Here is a 19,788-nt window from a genome sequence, read left to right as displayed (position 1 = left end):
AGCTCATCTGGCTGCCCTGCCTGCCCTCAGTAGAGACTCAGGAAGCAGGGGGGCGGGGGGCAGCAGCCTGCAGCCCCAGCCTGCATCTGTGTCTTGGGGTCTAGGTGTGCGCTGAACCTCTCTGTCCTGGACAGCTGTGCAACATCCTCTGAACAAAGGAAGCATCCTGTCCCCACAAGCCGGTGTGGGAGGTGAGGGGTGCAAAGGGGGAGGGGTGGGTGGAGAGGCCCATAAGGACTGCAGGGCTATTTCTGTCCTGGCTGAGAACTCAGGAGGATTCTCTGGCCCCATACAAGGGCGAGCTGGGTATAAATCTTTGTAATTAATGGGAGGGAGGGAGGCTGGACAGGGAGGAGAGAAATTGAGGAGGGAGGAGGTGGCGCTGCTGCTCTCTGGGACTCAATCTCTCTCTCTCTCTTTCTCCCCACATGCATGCATATGTGCACATGTGTGCATACACACCCATGCACTCACAGGCATGGCGCACACTACACACGCATCCACCCATGTACATAATGTGCTGGCACCACCTACACATGTGCAAAACACCCACACACACGTGTGGGCATCCATCCACCCCCACGCACTCCTGTGCACAATGCATGGAGATACACGTGCACACATGTGCTCTCACATGTGCACACAGAGTATGTGCATGTGATGCACACACACACACACACACACACACATACATACACACACCCCTGCTGTCCCTTCCTGAGCCCCAGCCTCCTCTCTCGGGCCTCCTCTCCTGGGCCTCCTCACCCCAGATGCCCCTCTTTACACAGCTGGATTTTCCCTGGCATGCCTGGTGCTGGAGCTGTCCAGGCTTTGCCATTGCTCGTGAAAGGCCTGTGCCCCAAGGTGGCAAGTGTGAACACTCTCTGAGGGCCGCTTCCTGTGTGTGCAGCTCAGATGGGTGGTGCCCACCCCACTCACCCCGATATTCCAGGTGGGATGCCCTAGGCCAGGCCTCCATCCCCTTCTTCAAGGCCTCCCTGCAGCTTCCTCGCCAGCCCAGACTCCTGGGCTATGTGTGTCATGCTGGGGGGAGCAAAGGCTCTGGACTTCGCCCTTCTGTCTCTGTCAGTGGTTCTGCCCTCTCCTGCTCTTCTTCAAGATGGCTGTCCCCACCATCTAGAATACAGGGGACGATGGCATTCTTCCTCTGTCTCATCTGTCTGCTTGGAATGTGTCTGTTGGTCCATCTGGCCTCTCACAGATCTCCTCTGCTTCTCTCTCACTCGCTCTTTGTGCCTTTCTTCACCCCCACATTTGACTCTTGGGCTCCCCCCTATACCCATTGCTAGGCCCTTTGCCAGCAAAATGGTCCTGTGCCCGAGGTCTTCCCCTGCACTGGCCTGGCTCCAGGAGAAGGAAACATTTATCTTGGGGGCCCCTGTGCCCACCCCCGCCCCCCTAGCCTGCTGGCCTGGCCATCCATCATGGTAACCAGTGACTCAGGTGGCTCATTTGTCACCGGGAGCCAAACCATCAGCCCCTCCCCTGCCCCATATCATCCCTCCCCCATCCCAGCTTCTCCTCCTCCGCCTCTGTCCTTTCTGCCGGGGTCCACTTTCCTCTGCCAGCTGCTCTCCTTCCTCCTTCTCTCCCCCCTCCCCTCCATCACTGTCACGTTGTTGTCTCTCCATATCTGTGTGGCGCATTGGCTTTGTGCTCAGGTGCAGGGGTGCAGCCCTGCCCTCTGCCTCCGCCTCTCTCCCAGCTTCTCAGACTCCTGTTTCTGTCTCTGTCTCTGTGTATCTCTGGGGCTTCCCTGGTCCCCAGATCTTGCTTCATTGGCCTCTGCTTCCTCCTCTTTCTGGGCCTCTTCCCTCCAGCCCTGCCCTGGCCTCCTCTGCTGACACCCCTTGCCCTTTGTAATTCATTAGCCTTGACTTTAACTTCCCTCCTCCTCACAGGGAGAAAGGGGGGAGGGGGAGAGCAAGGAGAAGGTACCAGGTATCTTGGGAGATGCCAAGGACTCCTCTAGATGGTTCCCTCAGCACCTGTCTGGATTTGGGCACACACACCCATTGGAAGTTGATTTCTGCACTTTGTAAGGGCAGAACACATAGATCAGTACAGGCGATGCTGTGCTGCAGTAACAAATAGTCCCTCCCACCTCAGATGGATAAAAAGAAAGCCTGGTATCCTCTTGTTATTTTATTTATTAATTTATTTTTGTCAGTCATGGGGCTTGAACTCTGGGCCTGGGCGCTGTCCCTCAGCTCTTCAGCTCAAGGTGAGCACTCTACCACTTGACCTACAGCACCACTTCTGGTTTTCGGAGTGGTTTATTGGTGATAAAAGTCTCAGGGACTTTCCTGCCTGAGCTGGCTTTGAACTGTGGTCCTCAGATCCCAGCCTCCTGAGTAGCTAGGATTTACAGGTGTGAGCCACCAGTGCCTGGCTTGTATCTTGTAACTGTGGTTGAGACAAGGTCTCACTATGCAGCCCAGGCTGTCTTAGAGTTAGCAATCATTCTGTTTTAGCCTCCCCAGGGCTGAGATTACAGGTGTGTGCTACCTCACCTGCCAGCCATCTACCCAGAAGGGGGTTCACACATCCCTTAAAGCCTCGTTTCCTTGGCTGAGACAAGTCACAGAGCCACTTGTGACTTCAAAAGGGCAGGAATGGGGAAGGAAAACAGAATTGAATGAGCAATGATGCAATCTGCCCTATGGACACTATTGGAAAGGAACTAATTGTCCTGATCTCTGCTTCCTGAGAAGCTAGGATTATAGATAAGCATAAGCTACTGCATTTAGTTTCATTTTTGTGTCTTTTGAGGCTGCTTGTTCTAGAATGACAGGAGAGAGAGAGAGAGAGAGACTATGGAAGTGAGCCCACAGTTGGGACACCAGCACCTCAGACAGCATTATCACTCCATTTCTCAGAAACAGAAACTGAGGCAAGCTAAAGACAGTCACTATATGAAGCGACCTGTGGGGCTACTAAAGGCACCCCTTGCTAGCCCTGGCACTGTGTGTCCTCTGGAAAGTAGGGAAAGAATCTGTCGTGGTTCTTACCTCTCTGTCCCTCTGCTGTCTCTCCTTCCTGTCCTAGACCCGCCCATTTTCCTGCTATTACCCCATGTCTTTCTATTGCTCCCTGAGCCTCAACCTGTCCCATCTCTGGCCTTACTTCCTGGGGATGTAGGACAAACTGCTTTATCTCTCAGAACCTCAGTTTCCTTTATTTTGGAGGGTAGGTAATGGGGATGGGACTCAGGACTTTGCCCGGGCTAGGCAAACACTATCCTTTGAGCCCGCCTCCCCACAACTGCTTTGTTCATATATTTCTCTTGAGGCAGGGTCTCCCCAGCTTTGCCTGGGCTGACTTCCAACTCAATCCTCTTGCCTCAGTGTCCTGTGTAGCTGGCTTGTACCACCATACCTGCTCCTGTTCCTCCCCTAATCCACAGGGTTGGTGTTAGATTTAGCTCAGCACAGGGTCTAGAGTAGGGTGTCTCCACCCCTGCAAGCTCTCTTGGCATGCATGGTGGGCAAGATGCTCCCCTCTTTTTTCTCTTGCACACCTACTGCCTCTCCACCTCTGTCCTGGATGGGCACAGGGTCAAGTCTGGGTGCTCACTTCTCTACCCCCTCCTCTGTTACCCCCTAAGCTCCAGGCTGTGGCAAGTCCCCAGCCCTCCTGCATGGTCCTTCCACCAACTTGTCCCTGGCTTCTCTGTTCGGATACACACCCTCCTTCCTGTCAGGTCTGACATGTCCCCTCCCCACCCCTTTTTACCCTCCTCTCCTGTCACCCCAACCAGCCCCCACCCTCTCTGTGGCCTGGGCCCCTGGTCCATCGCTTAAGCGGCTGGAGGAACGTTTGAAAATACAAATCAGACGCCATCAACTGTCTGCACTTTTAATTCCTCCCCAATCTCCCCTTTGCTGTGGAAATGAACTCCCAGTGCCTCTATATGGCTGATAAGGTCTTAATTGGCTCCATCCTTGTCACCACTGAGGAAACCCCAACCCCAGCGCTCTGTGTGTGGCTCAGGCAAAGTAAGGCCCGTTTTCTGTGGTTGCCAGGATGCTCTAGGATGTGGGCGAATTGGTGGCTGAGGAACAGGGGCGTGGAGAATGGGGGAGCGCGCTGGTGGAGGGGCGTGGCTAATGGGAGAGCTTGGCTGATGGACGTGGGGGCGTGGCCAGTGAAGGCTCTTGGCTGATGGGAGGGGCCGTGGCTAGACGCTCCTGGCTGGTGGTGTGGGCGTGGCCAGCCGGCGTGGGCGTGTCCCGCAGAGCCGCCGACTGTCCTGTCTAGGGTTGCGGTTGTGCACAGCTCAGAGACCTCGTTCGTCACCGCTCCGGAGTCCCAGCTTGCCAGGGGAAGACGTTCTCGGGCCGATTTTCAAAGTTTTTATGGCAACTTTGTACAGAAACCGGAGAAGACAGATACTGGTGCTGACGAGCTATGGTGGAGAAGGGAGCGGAAGCAGGCCCGGGAAGCTGGGGCTGGTGCACGAGTGACGACAGAATGCTGAAGACCTGGGGGCGGGGGGGGGGGAAGCGGAGGCTATGGGGACGGGAGGGTCATCCTCGGGCGACTAGGAATGGACAAGCACTTCCCAAACATGTCCTTTAGGCGGGAAACATCAAACAACAGTAAGAAAACACGGATGGCCTACCGCTGGATGGGCGGCCTCTGAAGTTAAAAATGCCCACCCAGACCCAGGTCCAACCCCACCCCGCCCTCCCACCCCGCCCCGCCCCGCAGGCAGAGATGTGGCAGCATTTGCTGGCTTGTTGCGTTGGTCCTCTGAGACCCTCGGTGTCTTCTTGGAGGGTCCTGCCCGGGTTGGCTGGCACTGAGGGCAAAACGAACCTTCTAGATTGTCGAGGGAGACCGGGTGGACCTCCCCCCCGCTTTGATCCCCAGCCCCCTCCCCAAAAGTGTGTTACCCTCCCTTCCCAAAGACATGCACCCTCCCATGTCCCCCCTCCCCAAACACACTATATACACCCGCAGGCTCCTTCCTCCAAGGCGTGGTGGGGACCCTCAGAGGTGGGGGGGGGCACGAAGGGGCGCTGGAATGTGATAAGTTGTGGGTTCAAAACCTGCCTCCTCCAGCTGAGCCTGGGGACAGACTCCCAAACTTCTTCCCTCCTTCCAGGCCAGGGGAGGTCTGCAGCCTGCACCGCACCCCCCCTCGCCCTTCCCCCAGGGCTGACTGGGGTTCCCTGAGGGTTGGGGGCAGGTAGGGTGAGGATCAATGCCACCCTGCGCTGGCTCCTCCCTCCAGGAGTCCCCTGGAGAGAGCTGCAGATGTTCTAGGGGGATTTTCTCAGGGGATGGGCTGGATAGCTCTGGGAAGGGGGGGGGAGGGAGGGTGGTGGGACAGGAAGCTTGCTCTCCCCCATCCCACCCTACCCCCCCAGGAGGCCAAGTTTCTGGAGGATGAAGGGGCTGAGTCCCAGGGCCCGGGCTGAGTCTACAGGAGCCCAGGGTCCGAGAGCAGGTGCAGCCGAGTCCCCTGCGCGAGGGAGGACGGGGTGGGAGGCTCAGAAGCCCCTGATGTGGCAGTAAGCCTCGAGGCTGGCGAAGAGGATGTAGAGGAACCAGAGGCCCAGGAAGAGCGCGGTGGTGGCCAGCTTGGGTCCCCGCGGGCCACCCAACTCGCCCCCGATGTGCGGCCGGCGTCGGTACAAGAGCACGGCGATGCCCACGAAGGCGAAGACGGTGAAGAGGGTGACGGAGAAGGCCAGGGTGCCGGTGCGCACCTCGAACGGCTGGCCCTGCACCGCCCAGTACACGGCGGCCACCGACCAGGCCACGCCCAGCCCCAGGAACACGTTCACCGCGTTGGAGCCGGTCACGTTGCCGATGGACGCGTCTGCGCACTGGTCCTGCAGCGCCGCCACCTTGCTGGCGAATGTGTCTGTGGGAACAGGACACGCGGGTCGGGGTGGGGTGGGGGCGGTGTGCCTGGAGTGCACCCTGATTTCCAGTGGGGACTCTAGGCCCTGACCCCAGGCCCAGAGACAAAGTCCACCACCATCCTTGGACTTACTCCACTGGGGACCAGTGAGCCTGCTCTCCACAGCTGTCTGCACTAGTGAGCACCACTACATACTTCCTGTATCTCCTAGGGGACCCCCCCCCACTCAGTACTACCCCACCACCTGCTTTCCAACGTTGGCTCTCTTCTAGCCCATGGTCTGTGTTTGCAGGACCCACAGCCTGCTTTCTAGAAATCAGAGCTATGGGCCCCTTCAAACTGCGATCTCAGATCTCAGCCTCCGGAGAGGCTAGGATTACAGGCATAAGCCACTAATGCCCAACTTCTTTTTTTTTTTTGTCAGTCATGGGACTTGAACTCAGGGCCTGGGCACTGTCCCTCAGCTCTTCAACTCAAGGTTAGTGCTCTACCACTTGAGCCACAGCGCCACTCCTGGTTTTCTGGTGGTTAATTGGAGATAAGAATCTCATGGACTTTCTTGCATGGGCTGGCTTTGAACCGTGATCCTCAAATCTCAGCTTCCTGAGTAGCTAGGATGACAGGCGTGAGCTAATGGCACCTGGCTAGCTTCTTCATATTTTGTTTTTGAGACAAGGTGCAGAAAACTTTACCTGGGATGGCCTCCATATCTTGATCCTCCTACCCCTGCCTCCTATGTGGATGAGATTACAGGCAGGTGCCACCACACCCAGCTCCCACCTTTCTTCTATGAAACCTTTCCCTTCTGCTGCTCCTGCCAGGCTTCTCTGACACCCTGCCCCATTGAGCAGCAACCCTGAGGTGTTACCAGGAATAGAGGTGCCCAGGGCCACGAAGACCACAGCGTTGACAGAGTCCTTAAGGCCCACAGTACAGCCAAAGTGGGAGGCGAGATCCCCAATGAGGGCTGTGAGCAGGCCGATGACCAGGATGCAGACGCCAAAGCAGGCCCAGCCGTGGCAGTACTCGGTAGGGGGCACACAGGCAAACAGCACCTTCCAGAACACCGTCAGGAAGTGCATCACGTAGTCAAAGCAGGATGGCAGCCGCTCCTCCCGAGACCCATCCTCTTCTTCTTCCTCGTCCCCTGTGGGCAAATGACCCAGCTGGGGCACATACTGTGCCTCCTCTGTGGCCTACAGAGGCCCCATTGTAGTTGAGACTCACCAAGCCAATTGCTTTCCTGGAGTCCCTTGCAGCTAGGTGTGGCTGTGTGGGCAGCTAAACCCACCTTCCCAGAATCCCTTGCGGCTAGAGAGTGTTGATCCCAGGTAAATATATTTACTTTTTCAAAATACCTTGAGGTGCAAAGAGGCCTTTAACACCTTGCTAAAAATATCTAGCTTCCAGGGATCCCTGTCTGGCCTGTTCTTGGCTAAAAATAGCTCTTTTACCAGAAGCTTCTACAGCTATTGAAAGCCATGTCCACAGCTAGAAATATTGAGTCATCAGATTCACTGTGGTTAACGTTTGCCACATACTAAGTAACTGTTCTTGCTCTCCCAGAACTCCCACAGCAAGAGACGAACACCCAGCTAAAATTAGTCACCTTCCCAGAACCCCTTGAGGCTACCAATGGCTATGTCCCCCGATAAAAATATCCACTTTCCCAGAGTTCCCTGTAGCTAGCAATGCTAAATATGTGCTTTCCCACAGTCCCTTGCAACAGTGGCCATCTCATCCAGTATGGTAATAATACATACACACAGACAGACACAGACACAGACAGACAGACAGACACACACAGGATTTCTTTAAAGTCCTAATTTTCCTGATGTGGGAATAGTGTATCATGTTTTGGGCTATGTGAGTGATTCCTTTATCCTGAGAAATTGTCATCCATTGTGGTCTAATCTGACCTGCTTGGGCCTGCAGTAACTTGTATGAAATGAAAGCGCAAATAGTGGTGACCTCATCCCTGGCTGATAAGTAGGAGATGATGAAGAGAACCCGTGAGCTCACGTATGCACAAAGCATTGCATGTGGAAGGATGCTCAGAAATGTGGGTGGCCCTAACTATGCACAAACCACACCCACTGCAAGCCACACCCACCACAAACCACGCCCACTCAGTGGCCTCACCCTGTCATGCCCACCAGCAAAACCATGTCCACCAAACGAATGGCACCCACTTGCAAAAGGCTATGCCCACCTGCAAAGCCACCCAGTCACAGAGCTGCTTTGTAGAGGCCGCCTCCTGGCCAAGCAGGCAGGGGTTCCTTAGTGAGGGCCCTCTTCCACTTTCTTTCTTTTTTGTCGGCCGTGGGGCTTGAACTCTGGGCTGGGCGCTGTCCCTCAGCTCTTCAGCTCAAGGCGAGCACTCTACCACTTGAGCTACAGCGCCACTTCCGGTTTTCTGGTGGTTTATTGGAGATAGGAGTCTCACGGTCTCTCCTGCCTGGGCTGGCTTTGAACCGCCATCCTCCGATCTCAGCCTCCTGAGTAGCTAGGATTACAGGCGTGAGCCACCAGCGCCTGGCCCCTGAGCTTACTAAGCCACTTGGCTTGAGAAAGAAATCAAAGCTTGGATGTGTAAATGTTTAGCCTGGTGGTTTTTGTGGTTTCTTGGTTCCCCATGGCTCCATCTGGAAGCATGATGTCTAGGCTACAACCTCAAACTAGAAACTCAAATTGGAAACTCAAAACAGACCCATTGCCTCTTCCTGTTTGTTTCCTCTTCCTTCCTTGAAATAAAGACTTAACACCTGGAGGGGCAGCAGTCATTTTATAGCCACAAGGGCAGATGTCGGGAATTAGGGAAGCAAAGCAAAGGGGCGCCGGATTGTTTCATGGTGTTTACTGACCTGAGAACCAATGCACTGCCTTTGTGAATGAAAAATCAACTTCAATGTGCATTCAGCCACTGGTGGTTGACTTTTCTGCTGAGCTCACCTCTAACCAAACCAGTGCGACCTGGCGGAGGTCAGAGAAGCCATGGACACCCTGTGTTTCCCTCTCATTGCCACGCTGGGTGAGAGGGCTGCTGTTGCAAGGGACTCTGGGAAAGCACTTATTTACCAATGTTAGCTGCAAGGAATTCTGGGAGAGTGGATATTTTTATCTGGGGACATGGCTGCGGCTACCCTCAGGGAATTCTGGGAAAGCCACATTTCGGGGAGGAGGGGGCTGGAGTCTTTGTCTCCATCAGAGCTTTTCTCTGCCCTGCTCCAAAGTCTTCCAACTCAGACTCTGCTGGCTTCTTGCCTAGTCCTTTTGCCTCTTTTGTGCTTCAAACTAGGCATTTGCCACTGGGCATTGGTGGGTCACACTTAGAATCACAGCCATTCTGGATCAGCCACTCTAGAGGATCAGAGTTCAAAAGCTCAGGCACAAAAGTCTGCAAGACTCCATTTCCAAAAACAGCCAGCAAAAATCCAGGCTGGAGGTATGACTCAAGTGGTGGAACAGCAGTCAACAAGCCAGAGCGATGCCCTGACTTCAAACTTCAAACTCTATCTTGTACTGGTGACTCCACAGAAGAGGGCCACGTCAGTCCAGGTCACTTCTGTCCCCTCTCTCCCTCATGGGGCTGGCCCAGGAGATCCCTCAGAAATAGGTGGATACAGGGGACACCCCTTCAGCAGGCCGGCAGGGGGCGCCTCTAGGCCTGGGATACCTGGTAATTTCCCATCCGGAAGACACCTGGCTTCTTTGGATCCCAGAGGCAAGCTTCCTCTCCGCAGTGAACTGGGTATCCTGTCCCAGAAGGTACCCTGACCTCCGAGGCCTTTGTGGGAGTCAGTCTCTCTTCTAGCATGGACCCTCAGTTGGGCTGGGGTCTGTATCCCAGAGGGCTAGTGTGAGTCCCTAGGATGGAATTTGCTGGCCCCAATGTGCCATCTTTTCTTTGGCCACACAGGGGCACTGCGGGTCTGCAGGAGGTGCAAGGAGGTGGGGAACCTAAGCTGCTGGGATGGTGAGCCTGGGGTGTCTGGGTAACTGTTTCCATGACAACAGAGGAGCCCATCTTTCCAGGCCCTGCCCTCCTCTTGCCCAGAGCAGTCTCTCTTCTCTCCTCTTCCCCTCCCCACCTCTCTGTCTCCCCCCCCCCAGCTCCAGCCCCACTTACCTGCGCTCACCGTAATTGCCTCTAGAAACTGCTCCCTCCATGAGTGGGTGCCGATCACCAAGGCCAAGTTTGTCTTCTTGATGAGTTTATCTACCGTGTTCTGGGGATGAGACCAGCACACCATGAGCACCCCCAGGGCGGCTCAACGAGGGGGGTCCGGGACTCACAGCCACACACAGGGGGTCCCCTCCCCTCCCCAGCCAGTGGGGGGGAGGTGGGGGAGGGAGAAAGGGCATGCACTGTCCATGGTGCTGACGCTGGCCCTGGACAAGGGCCTGAGCCAATGTCTTCCTGGGAATCATTGTGGCTCCTCCCTTCCCAAGCTTTCCCTGGGGAAGTAGCCATGAAATGACCCCCCCCAAATTACCTTAAAGTCATAGGACTCCTCGATAATGACCTCCAGCCTGCAGTTTTCCCCAAGTACTGGCTTGCCCATCTCTGCTATCCTGCGTGCCTCCTCCTCCTCAGCCGTCAGCTTCCTGTCCCCATCTCCTGAAGCATGAAGGATGGGAGTTGGGACTGCCAGGGGGCCTGCCTAACTGGGCCTGTGATACCTTTACTCCCTGTTCCTTTTGATGGAGAAAAGCTAGTTGTTCTCCTCTGGGACATTTTGTTGGTTGACACCTCTCCCTCCCCCCCCCCCGCCCACAAATAAATGATGACCAGACCTTCCATCTCTCTGACAACCCTGAGACCCACGAAGTTCTGTTTGGGAGTTCAGACACAGATGGCTATGTGACCTTAGGCAGGGCCTTGGCCTCTCTGGGCCTTAAATTTCATATCTCCAGTGAGTGTTATTTCCTGGGTTATTGTCACCAGCGTTGTCATTCCCAGCCCCATTCTTGGGAAAAGAGGTCTGTCTCTATGTTCAAGTTCTGGAACCTTCCTGGCATGTGTCTGAGGCAAGGAAGGAGGATCTGTCACAAGTCCTGGCTCTAGATCCACCCACATCTTGGCCTGGAGATTGTTTTTCTTCTCAAAGATTCTTCCTTCTTTACTCTAAGCCCGGTACCACCTCCACCCCAAACATAATTCTACTTCAACCCTGGCCCTGGTCCTGCCCCCAATTCCAGCACTACACCTGCCCCCCAGACCTCAGTCAACTCCTGCCTCTGATACCCTGGCTATAAGAGAACTCAGCTATGGGTTCACTCCAACCAGCTTCCTGGGCAAAGAGCTGGACTACATTTCTCAGAGTTCCTTGCATCTGGGCGTGGCCACCAGTCTGAGTTACAGCCAGTAGAGTGCAGGCATAAGTGATGGACAGTTGACCCTCCAGAACCTCACGGAAGGAGACCTCACTGGCTGCAAGCAGAGGGCACAGAAACAATACCAATGCTACACAGCAAGGTGGAGTCACAAGATGGATTGGCCATGTGGCAGGAGAGAGCCACCCACAAGCAGGAACATTCAAAAAGCTACTCTGGAGCCGGTGCCAGTGGCTCACTCCTGTCATCCTAGTTATTCAGGCGGCTGAGATCTGAGGATCATGGTTCAAAGCCAGTCCCGGCAGGAAAGTCCATGAGACTCTTATCTTCAATGAACCACCAGAAAACTGGAAGTGGCGCTGTGGCTCAAGTGGTAGACCGCCTTGAGCTGAAGAGCTGAGGGACAGTGCCCGGCCCAGAGTTCAAGCTGCATGACCGACACAAATAAATAAATAAATAAATAAAACCTGGGCTGGGAAGATGGCTCAGTGGTAGAGCGCTTGCCTTGCATGCCTGAAGCCCTGGGTTCAATTCCTCAGCACCACATAAGCAAAAAGAAAAAAGCCAGAAGTGGCGCTGTGGCTCAAGTGGTAGAGCGCTAGCCTTGAGCTGAGGAGCTGAGAGACAGCGCCCAGGCCCAGAGTTCAGGCCCCACGACCAGACCCAAAAAAATAAAATAAAATAAAATCATTCTGTCTTTGTGCTGAACTGCACGCTTGTAACCCCAGAACTCAGAAGACCAAGGCAGGATCACCATAAATTTCCATGCCAGCCTGGAATATGTAGTAAGATCCTGCCTCAAAAACACAAAAGAAAAAGAAGAGGGGGAAAAAAGAAGCAACTTTGCATTGAGCGCTGGGGATTTGCAGGTAAGTCTGTCCATCTGTTTGTCCAGCAGCTTGTGGCGCAGCCTGGCCCTGATGGCCAACTCCAGTTGTGACAGGGCTATCCTGTCTCCATCGCCAAACCACTCATCTTAGAATGAACTGTCACCCCCAACATCTGACCCTGCCCCCCCTCAAACTTTATAGTCACCTCAAACCCCAAACTCAGCCTTGATGTCAGTGAAACTCAATTCTCATCCCATCACAAGTCTAGAACACAGCCTCTACCTGAACTGCAGCCCAGACCCCACCGGAAGACAGACCTCGGGTCCCCAGTCCCCTAAGCATCCCCTGTTTCCCTTCTAGCCCCCCTCAGGCCCCAGACCCAACACCCCAACATGACTACACCCCTAACCAGAACCCCAACTGATACACCATATCAGCCCTCTCCCAGCCTCAACCTTCCTCTTGCTTACCTCCCCCTGGCCCCCAACTCAACTCTGGGCGGCCCCCCAGCCCCCCTCCAGGGGGCCCCCCCACTCACTGCCGAGGTGACCCCACTCACCTTGATTGAGGAGCAGAGCTGGGGAGAGACAGAGACAGGGACACAGTGAGGTCAGATCTCGGCAAGGCTCACGCTCACGAGCTTGAGTGGCTACGCCTGAGCCCCTAGGGTCCCCCAACCCCGGGACCCCATTCTCCTGCAGCCCACCTGGCACTCCTCACCTGAAATCCCTCGCTTGAGCCACTGGGGCTGGCCCAGCTCAATGAAGAAATTGTCCTTTTTCTCATATTCTTCATCGTCCACTATCTTCACCTGCAGTGTTTTCCTGGAAGGGGGGAGGGGAGGAAGGATGCTAACCTAAAGCCACACCCTAGAACTGCCAGACAACGCTCCTATTGGCTGTCTGGTTGCCAGGGCAACTCCTCGACCCCCAGCCTCCAATTACTGCAGAGGTAGAGGGTCTGCTTGTCACAAACGCAGTTGCTCAGGACATTTGCACAGGACCTGTCTTACTTAACAGAAAAGCCAAAGTATTAGAATGTTCCATGAGATTCCAGACCTTTCTGGTCTCTGAGCTCGTCCTGCCTGCTCAGACCTCAGGGCCTTTGCACTTGCTCTTCCCTCTGGCTAGTGCTTGCTTCCATCAGGCATGCTTCTCCAGGCCCACCAGGTCTCCATTCCGACTTCCTCATCTCAATGAAGTGGCTTCCCACCCTCTTAAAACTGAAATCCATCCCACTGACCCAGCCCTAGGCTTTTTTTCTGAACCAGTCTTAGTTTTTTGTTTTTCTTATTTGGTACTGAGGTTTGAACTCAGGGCCTTGAGCTTGCTAGGAAAGGCATGTACATTCCTAGCCTCATTTTGCTTTTATTGTTTTTTTTCATATAGGGTCTCATATCTTTATGCACAGCTGGCCTCAGACCTCGATCCTCCTGTCTCCTGAGTAGACTGGGATTACAGGTGTGCATGACCACACCTGGCCTGCATATCAAGTTCTAATTGAACAGGCCCATTCATATATTTGCTTTTGTTGTTTTCCTGCTAACTCACTTTAACACTCAAACTTCCACCAGGTAAGTTCATCTCTAATCTTTTGCTGTTTCCCCCCCCCCCCCATAACACGGCCTACCATGTAGTAAACACGTATATTCAGTACAGAAAGCCTCCAGCTTCCTGCCCTCCATCCCGAGATATTATCGGAGGGCAACTTGACTTTGCCCTCCTGTACCTCCGTTCCCAGGGTGTGGCGGGGAGACGGGACGACTTACCTGTTCCCTGATCCAGGCACACAACTTACCTACTGCCCAGAGTCACCTGGACGCAGCACCCCAGACTGTCCCGGGATCTGCCACTAGCAACTGTCAGGAGCTGGAACCATCACGCAGCCCCGGCGCCGCCCCCCACCCCCTGCCACAGGCAGGCCCCGCCCCCGTGCTACCCAGTGGAGGAAGCTGCTGCCAATCACACCGCCCCCGCCAATCACACCGCCCTGCCACCGCGCTCGCACCCCCGCAGCCTCTCCCCACCGAGGAGCAGATGCTCCTCCTCGGGGACCAGATGCTCAACACCCCCACTGCCAACCTGCGGAGCCCAGCTGGGGGCCACGCACCTCCCTACCTCCTCATGTCTTGCCTCTTTATGTCTTTCTTTGCAGGGCTGGAGTTGAGCCCAGGTCCTTGCTAGACAAATGTTCTACCGCTTGAGCAACGCCCACCCCGCCCCTTTGGTTGGCATTTTGATTCTGCCGTAGGGTCTTACTAACTTTGCCTGGAGCTGGCCTCAAACTTACTGTCCTCCTGCCTCTCCTTCCCAAATAGCTGGGATTATAAGCAGGTACCAGCATACCCTGGCTTCTTTATGCTTTTTTTTTTTTTTTTGATGGTACTGGGGGTTGAACTCAGGGCCTTGAGCTTGCACAACTTGCTCACTTGGCTGGTGTTCTATCACTTGAGATACATGTCCAGTCTGGAATTTCTCTAGTTAACTAGAGGTGGACTTTTCTGCCCATGCTGGCTTTAAATTGCGATCTCCCAGATGTCATCTTACCTAGCTAGGATTACAGGCATGACCCTCAGAACCTGGCTTCTTAATGCTTCTTGATGTCTTTATCTTTCTTTTCTTTTGTCGGTTGTGGGGCTTGAACTCTGGGCCTGGGCACTGTCCCTGAGCTCTTCAGCTCAAGGCTAGTGCTCTACTACTTGAGCCACAGCACCACTCCCAGTTTTCTGATGTTTAACTAGAGATGAGTCTTATGGACTTTCCTGCCCTGGCTGGCTTTGAACTGTGATCCTCAGATCTCAGCCTCCTGAGTAACTACGACTACAGATGTGGGCCACCAGCGCCCTGCTGTTTATTCTTTTCAATCTCCATTTCTGCACCTTCGATTCACTTTTGCCTGTCCATCTCTGCTTATCTCAGCTTCTTCCTGGGTCTCTCTTACTGTCTCTGACCCTCTCTGACTCCTTGTCTTTGTTATTCAGGGCCCAAGGGATGAAATAAAGCACGGCTGACAGCATGGCTGGGCCAGGACCCGCACATAAATGGGTCACGTGGGGACAAACGCCCATCTCCAAGCTCCTGCTTGCTAGGTATTTAAATTTTCCTGTAGGTGGGAAGAAAGGGCGGAGGACCTTGGGAGTGGGCTGGGAGCTGTTCGTGGTGCTGAAACTGAGTGAGCGGAGGTCTCCCAAGCACGCCTCACAGACACAGTGACATACTGGCATGGTGACACATGTGTCCCTGCCACTCTGGGAGACAGGCAGCTGCCACCCTGTGACTGACACAGTGACACGTCAGCCGGTAGCCTGGAAGGAAGAAAGCAAGCATTCAGTTGATCCAGAAGGAGAGAAACCTAAGCCACTGGAGGACAGGAAGAGAGATTTGGTCTTTCTGAGATCGAAAGAAGCAGTCTTCCTTTCCAGCTGGCCATTCTCTCCTTGCTCCTCAGAAACTCCACTCGCTGGCCCTTCACCCCCTCAACCTCTGACCTCGGACTTTATTTGGTTTTGTCGTGGGGCTTGAACTTGGGACCTGGCACTGTCCCTGAGCTCTCTTTACTCAAGGCTAGTGCTTTACCACTTGGAGCCACAGCCCCATTTCCTTTTTTAAGTGGTTACTTGGAGATAAGAGTCTCATGGCCTTTCCTGCCCCAGTTGGCTTTGAACTGTAATCCTGATCTCAGCCTCCTGAGTAGCTAGGATTACAGGCGTGAGCCACCAAGCTCGACAGCTCTGACTTTCTTATCCTGCCTCCCCTCATCTCTCACTGACCCCAATTCTCCCTTCGGTGCAGTACAGACTGTCCCGGGGCCTGACTCTCTTCCCTGTTGTCCGTCTCTGTCCCTCTTATTCTCTGTCTGGCTCCTCCTCTGTGTTGATCCTACCCAGGCCTCTCCTCCAGCCTGCTCCAGAGCGCTTCTAATTAACGCCTGCCCATCGGAGGAAGGAAGTGTTTCCCTAAACGCTAATTAGCCTCCTGTTCCCTGTGTCTCCTGAAGTCACAGCTGGAAGCTTCGGGCGGGGGCTGGGGACAGAGGGTGTCCCAGACTGGGGAAGCCTTGTTGAAGGAGGAGAGGGCCCCGTGGGATTACAGCAACACGAGAGACATAGGTTGGATTACAGGAGGGACCGGATGCCTCCAGCCTCTCGGTTATAAGAGATGAAGTCAAGACAGTTTCCTCCCAACACCACCAGTAGCTGCCAATTCAAGCTCCCCAGACAGGGATTTAGCCAGACAGAAAGTGGGGGACGCGGGGGGGGGAGGGAGCGGTGGAGACGGCCTGAAATATCACAAAAGTCAGGGCGCTAGACACGGGGTGGGGGCAGAGATGGAGGGACCCGGAGGGAAGCAGCCCGGGAAGCCAGGCGGAGGCCGGGAGGACCGGGAGAGGCAGGAGGCGCGCGGAGGGGCTCCGGTGGGAGGCGCGTGGGCGGCCGGGAGGAGTCGACAGCTGGGCTGCGGGGGCGGCAGGGAGCGGGGCGGCGAGGCGCGTGCGCCTGGCGGGGGAAGGGCTGCGGGGCCGGGCCTGAGCACAGCGGGGACCAAGGCTGACATCTATGTCCGCGTGTGGATCCAACCCCCCCCCCCCCGCCCAACCCCTTCTTCCCCGTAGAGCCTGGGTCTTCCAGGAGCTCCGCCTCTTCCCACCAGCCCCACCCTCAAGCCACGCCCATTGCCCCGGGCCCAGCCCACTTCTGCTGGTCCCAACCCAGACGTCCATCATTCGCAGACAGGGACTTCAACCACTCTTCCCCACGTCTCTCTGGGGCCCCGGGGAGACCGGACCCAGTGCCAAGGCCACGCCCACCACCCAACCCAGCCCAGCGCGCCCCACCCATTCCACAGGCCCCGCCTCCTGCTCAGCCAAGCACCATTTCTCTGGCCTCGCCACCACCGGACCCCATCCATTTGTAAGGCCACGCCTTGTCTCCAGTGCTGACCCCTCAGCCCAGCCAACCTCCCTTCCCTCTGCTAGGACCCACTCAGAAGACCCTGCGGGCTCCAGATCCCAACTCCACTCAGCCAAGCACCATTTCTGTGCCTGGTCCAAGGCCATTCTTAAGGCCACACAAAACCATCTATCTCGCATTCACAGGCTCTGCCTATTCCCAACCTCCATTTCCCAGACCCTGCTCAATCTCAAAACTTGCCAGGACTCCGGTCAGCCATGCTGTGATTCCCAGGTCCCTCCCACGCAGACACCTGTTCCTCAGGCCACGTCCCAGGCACTGTCCACTCAGCAGAATCCTTGGCCTCTCCCAGCCTCCCTGTTTCTGAGGCCACACCCCTCTGTCTAGCTCCGCCCCAGACGCCATCCACTAAGAATCCTTGGCCTCTCCCAGCCTCTCTCCGTTTCCAAGGCCACGCCCTCCTCGCTAGCTCCGCCCCATGCACCGTCCACTCAGAATCCTTGGCCTCTCCTCGAGCCCCGCCCCTTTCGCCAGCCCCGCCCCCGGGCCGCTGGGGGCCATGTGCTCACATGGTCTCATCATCGCCGAACTCGAGCTCTCCGCACGCGTCCTCATAGTGCACGCCGCCGCCGCGCGCCGTGCCATCCACCGTGCGGTAGGGGAGCCGCACGGTGCCGCGCGCGCCCGAGCTGCGCACCACGCGCACGTCCACGGTGCCCATGCACTCGCTCACGTGCAGCAGACGGTCCTGGAAGGAGAAGATGCCCGCGTGGTCGTCGTCCAGGATGGTGACGGTGGCCAACAGCGGCGACACCAGCCGCCCCTTGGGCCGTCCGCCGCCGTCGGGCTCGAACATGCCCTGAGCGTCGCCCACGCGCAGGTTCAGCAGTCGCACGAAAAAGTGCTCGTCTTCCTCGAAGATGTCGTCGTCGATGATGCCGATGCGCAGCTCCTTCTGCGTCTCGCCCGGCTTGAACACCAGCGTGCCCTCGCTGTGCCAGGGGGGACAAAGGAAAGGAGGGAGGGAGGGAGGGAGGGTAGGAGGGAGGGCCGGTCAATGGCAGGTGACTGGCGTGGGGGATCAGGGCAGGGGCTGCACGGAGGAAGAGGACGGAGGAGATAAAGCAACTCCTTCCCCAGGGAGGATTACGAAGGTGGGCATCAAAGAGATAATGATGGCTGTGAAATCAGGGTGGACTTCCTAAAGGGGCAGACTTAATGCGGATGGAGGCACAGGGACAGACAGGCAAGCTCTGAGCAGAAGGGACCAACAGCACGTGCAAAGTCCCTAAGTTAAGAGGGAGCCTGCCTGGAGTGCTCTCCAGGGATTCGGGTTCAAAAGCCTCTGGTGTTTCAAGATTCAGCATTTCTCCTCAGCTTTGGGGCCTGTGAGCCTGGTGCCCAGGCCACACTTGGAGCAGTGGGGATTTGAGGATCTTGAAATGGAATCTGTCACTCGTCTGATAAAAACTCCACAGGTGCCCTGAAGAGAAAGCCCACAGTCCTCATCCTTGATTCACTCAACAAACACTATTCGAGCACCTGTGCCATATGGTGGGGACACAGTAGTGTCCAGGGCATCTGCAGAACACAGCCAGGCATGCCACAGGACATGGGAAGTGCAGACGCGGACAGGACACTGACTGGGTGACACCCACTCAGCTAACTTTTCTGAGTGTGGTCCCGTGACTCGTGGGAAACCATGCTAATACCCAGGAACACGCAGGGTGAGGGGTAGGTAACTCACATTCGCAAGATGTTACAGATTCGCTATTATATGTTGCATAGACTGAAAGCAAACAGGGCCAAATGCACAGCGGGTGAGTCTGGGTGAGGGTTACATGAGGACTCATCAAAGTGAATTCATCACACCTCTGTAGGTGTAAAAATTTTCAAAATAAAAAATTGAGTAGAGGGCTGGGCGTGGTTGTACACGCCCAGGTTGGGGGCAGGAGGATCTTAGAGTTTGAGGCCAAACCTAGGATCTATAGTGTGTGTGTGTGTGTGTGTGTGTGTGTGTGTGTAAGCCTGGTGCTGGTGGCTCCCGCCTGTAGTCCCAGCTACTCAAGAGGCACAGATCCAAGCCAGTTGGGGAAGGAACAGTCCGTGAGACTTTTATTATCTCCACTTAACTAGCAAAAATCCAGAAGTATACCTATGGTCGAGCTACCCTTGAGCAACAAAGCTCAGGAACAGTGCTCAGGCCCTGAGTTCAAGCCCCAGGACCAACACACACACACACACACACACACACACACACACACACACGAAAAAAGGCTGGATCTCCACAAGACTTCTGTTCCAAAACTAGACACAATAGATGACAGCCTCCCAGTCAGGGACAGGCGGGGTGCGTTTCAGCACCTCAGATGTTAGACTTGACTCTCAGTATTGACCTCAGGATGGAACAGACAACCTGCAGCCCCCGCACCTTTGGGCCCCTTCCCACGACTTCCCATTCTCCATTTGCACTCCACGGTAGAGGCCCTGCCCAGGCCACGCCCACTCCCGCTTGGGACACGCCCTCTGCCTCCGGCCCCCATCCATCGCCCCGCCCACGCGCGGTCGGGCCACGCCCCTCACCTGTACTCGTAGTCTGAGCCCGCCTTGGCCGAGCCGTCCTCCGTGCGGTAGTCCACGTAGAAGGTGCTGTTGCCCTCGCCGCCCTGGCAGGCCACCGAGAGCAGCACTGAGCCGCAGTTCTCCAGGCAGTGGTAGAGGCCCGGCTCGAAGAAGATGCGGCTGGCGCCATCGTCCTCGTCGTCGTCCATGCCGTCGGCCGGCCCGGGCGCGCGGGCGGCATCGGCCGCGTGGCG

At 55.8% G+C, this 19,788-nt stretch overlaps 1 protein-coding gene across 1 annotated transcript in view; it reads right to left on the bottom strand.

Annotated features, from left to right (window-relative positions):
* Positions 1-5,519: 5,519 nt before the first annotated feature.
* Slc8a2 (solute carrier family 8 (sodium/calcium exchanger), member 2) overlaps positions 5,520-19,788 on the bottom strand; it is a 20,968-nt gene continuing 6,699 nt past the window's right edge. Inside the window, exons 2-10 of the mRNA XM_013032573.1 lie at positions 19,556-19,785; positions 17,542-17,964; positions 12,784-12,887; positions 12,623-12,640; positions 10,393-10,517; positions 10,026-10,125; positions 7,816-7,818; positions 6,765-7,043; positions 5,520-5,896 (exon numbers count right to left, since the gene is read on the bottom strand). Of these exons, the coding sequence (XP_012888027.1) occupies positions 5,520-5,896; positions 6,765-7,043; positions 7,816-7,818; positions 10,026-10,125; positions 10,393-10,517; positions 12,623-12,640; positions 12,784-12,887; positions 17,542-17,964; positions 19,556-19,785 (1,659 nt within the window). The remainder of the gene's footprint in view (positions 5,897-6,764; positions 7,044-7,815; positions 7,819-10,025; positions 10,126-10,392; positions 10,518-12,622; positions 12,641-12,783; positions 12,888-17,541; positions 17,965-19,555; positions 19,786-19,788) is intronic.

Source organism: Dipodomys ordii, unplaced genomic scaffold, assembly GCF_000151885.1.
Source record: "Dipodomys ordii isolate 6190 unplaced genomic scaffold, Dord_2.0 Scaffold156, whole genome shotgun sequence".
Classification (NCBI taxonomy): domain Eukaryota; kingdom Metazoa; phylum Chordata; class Mammalia; order Rodentia; family Heteromyidae; genus Dipodomys; species Dipodomys ordii.
Note: the sequence above shows the minus strand (reverse complement) of the source record. Positions and strands in the feature narration are given on the sequence as shown.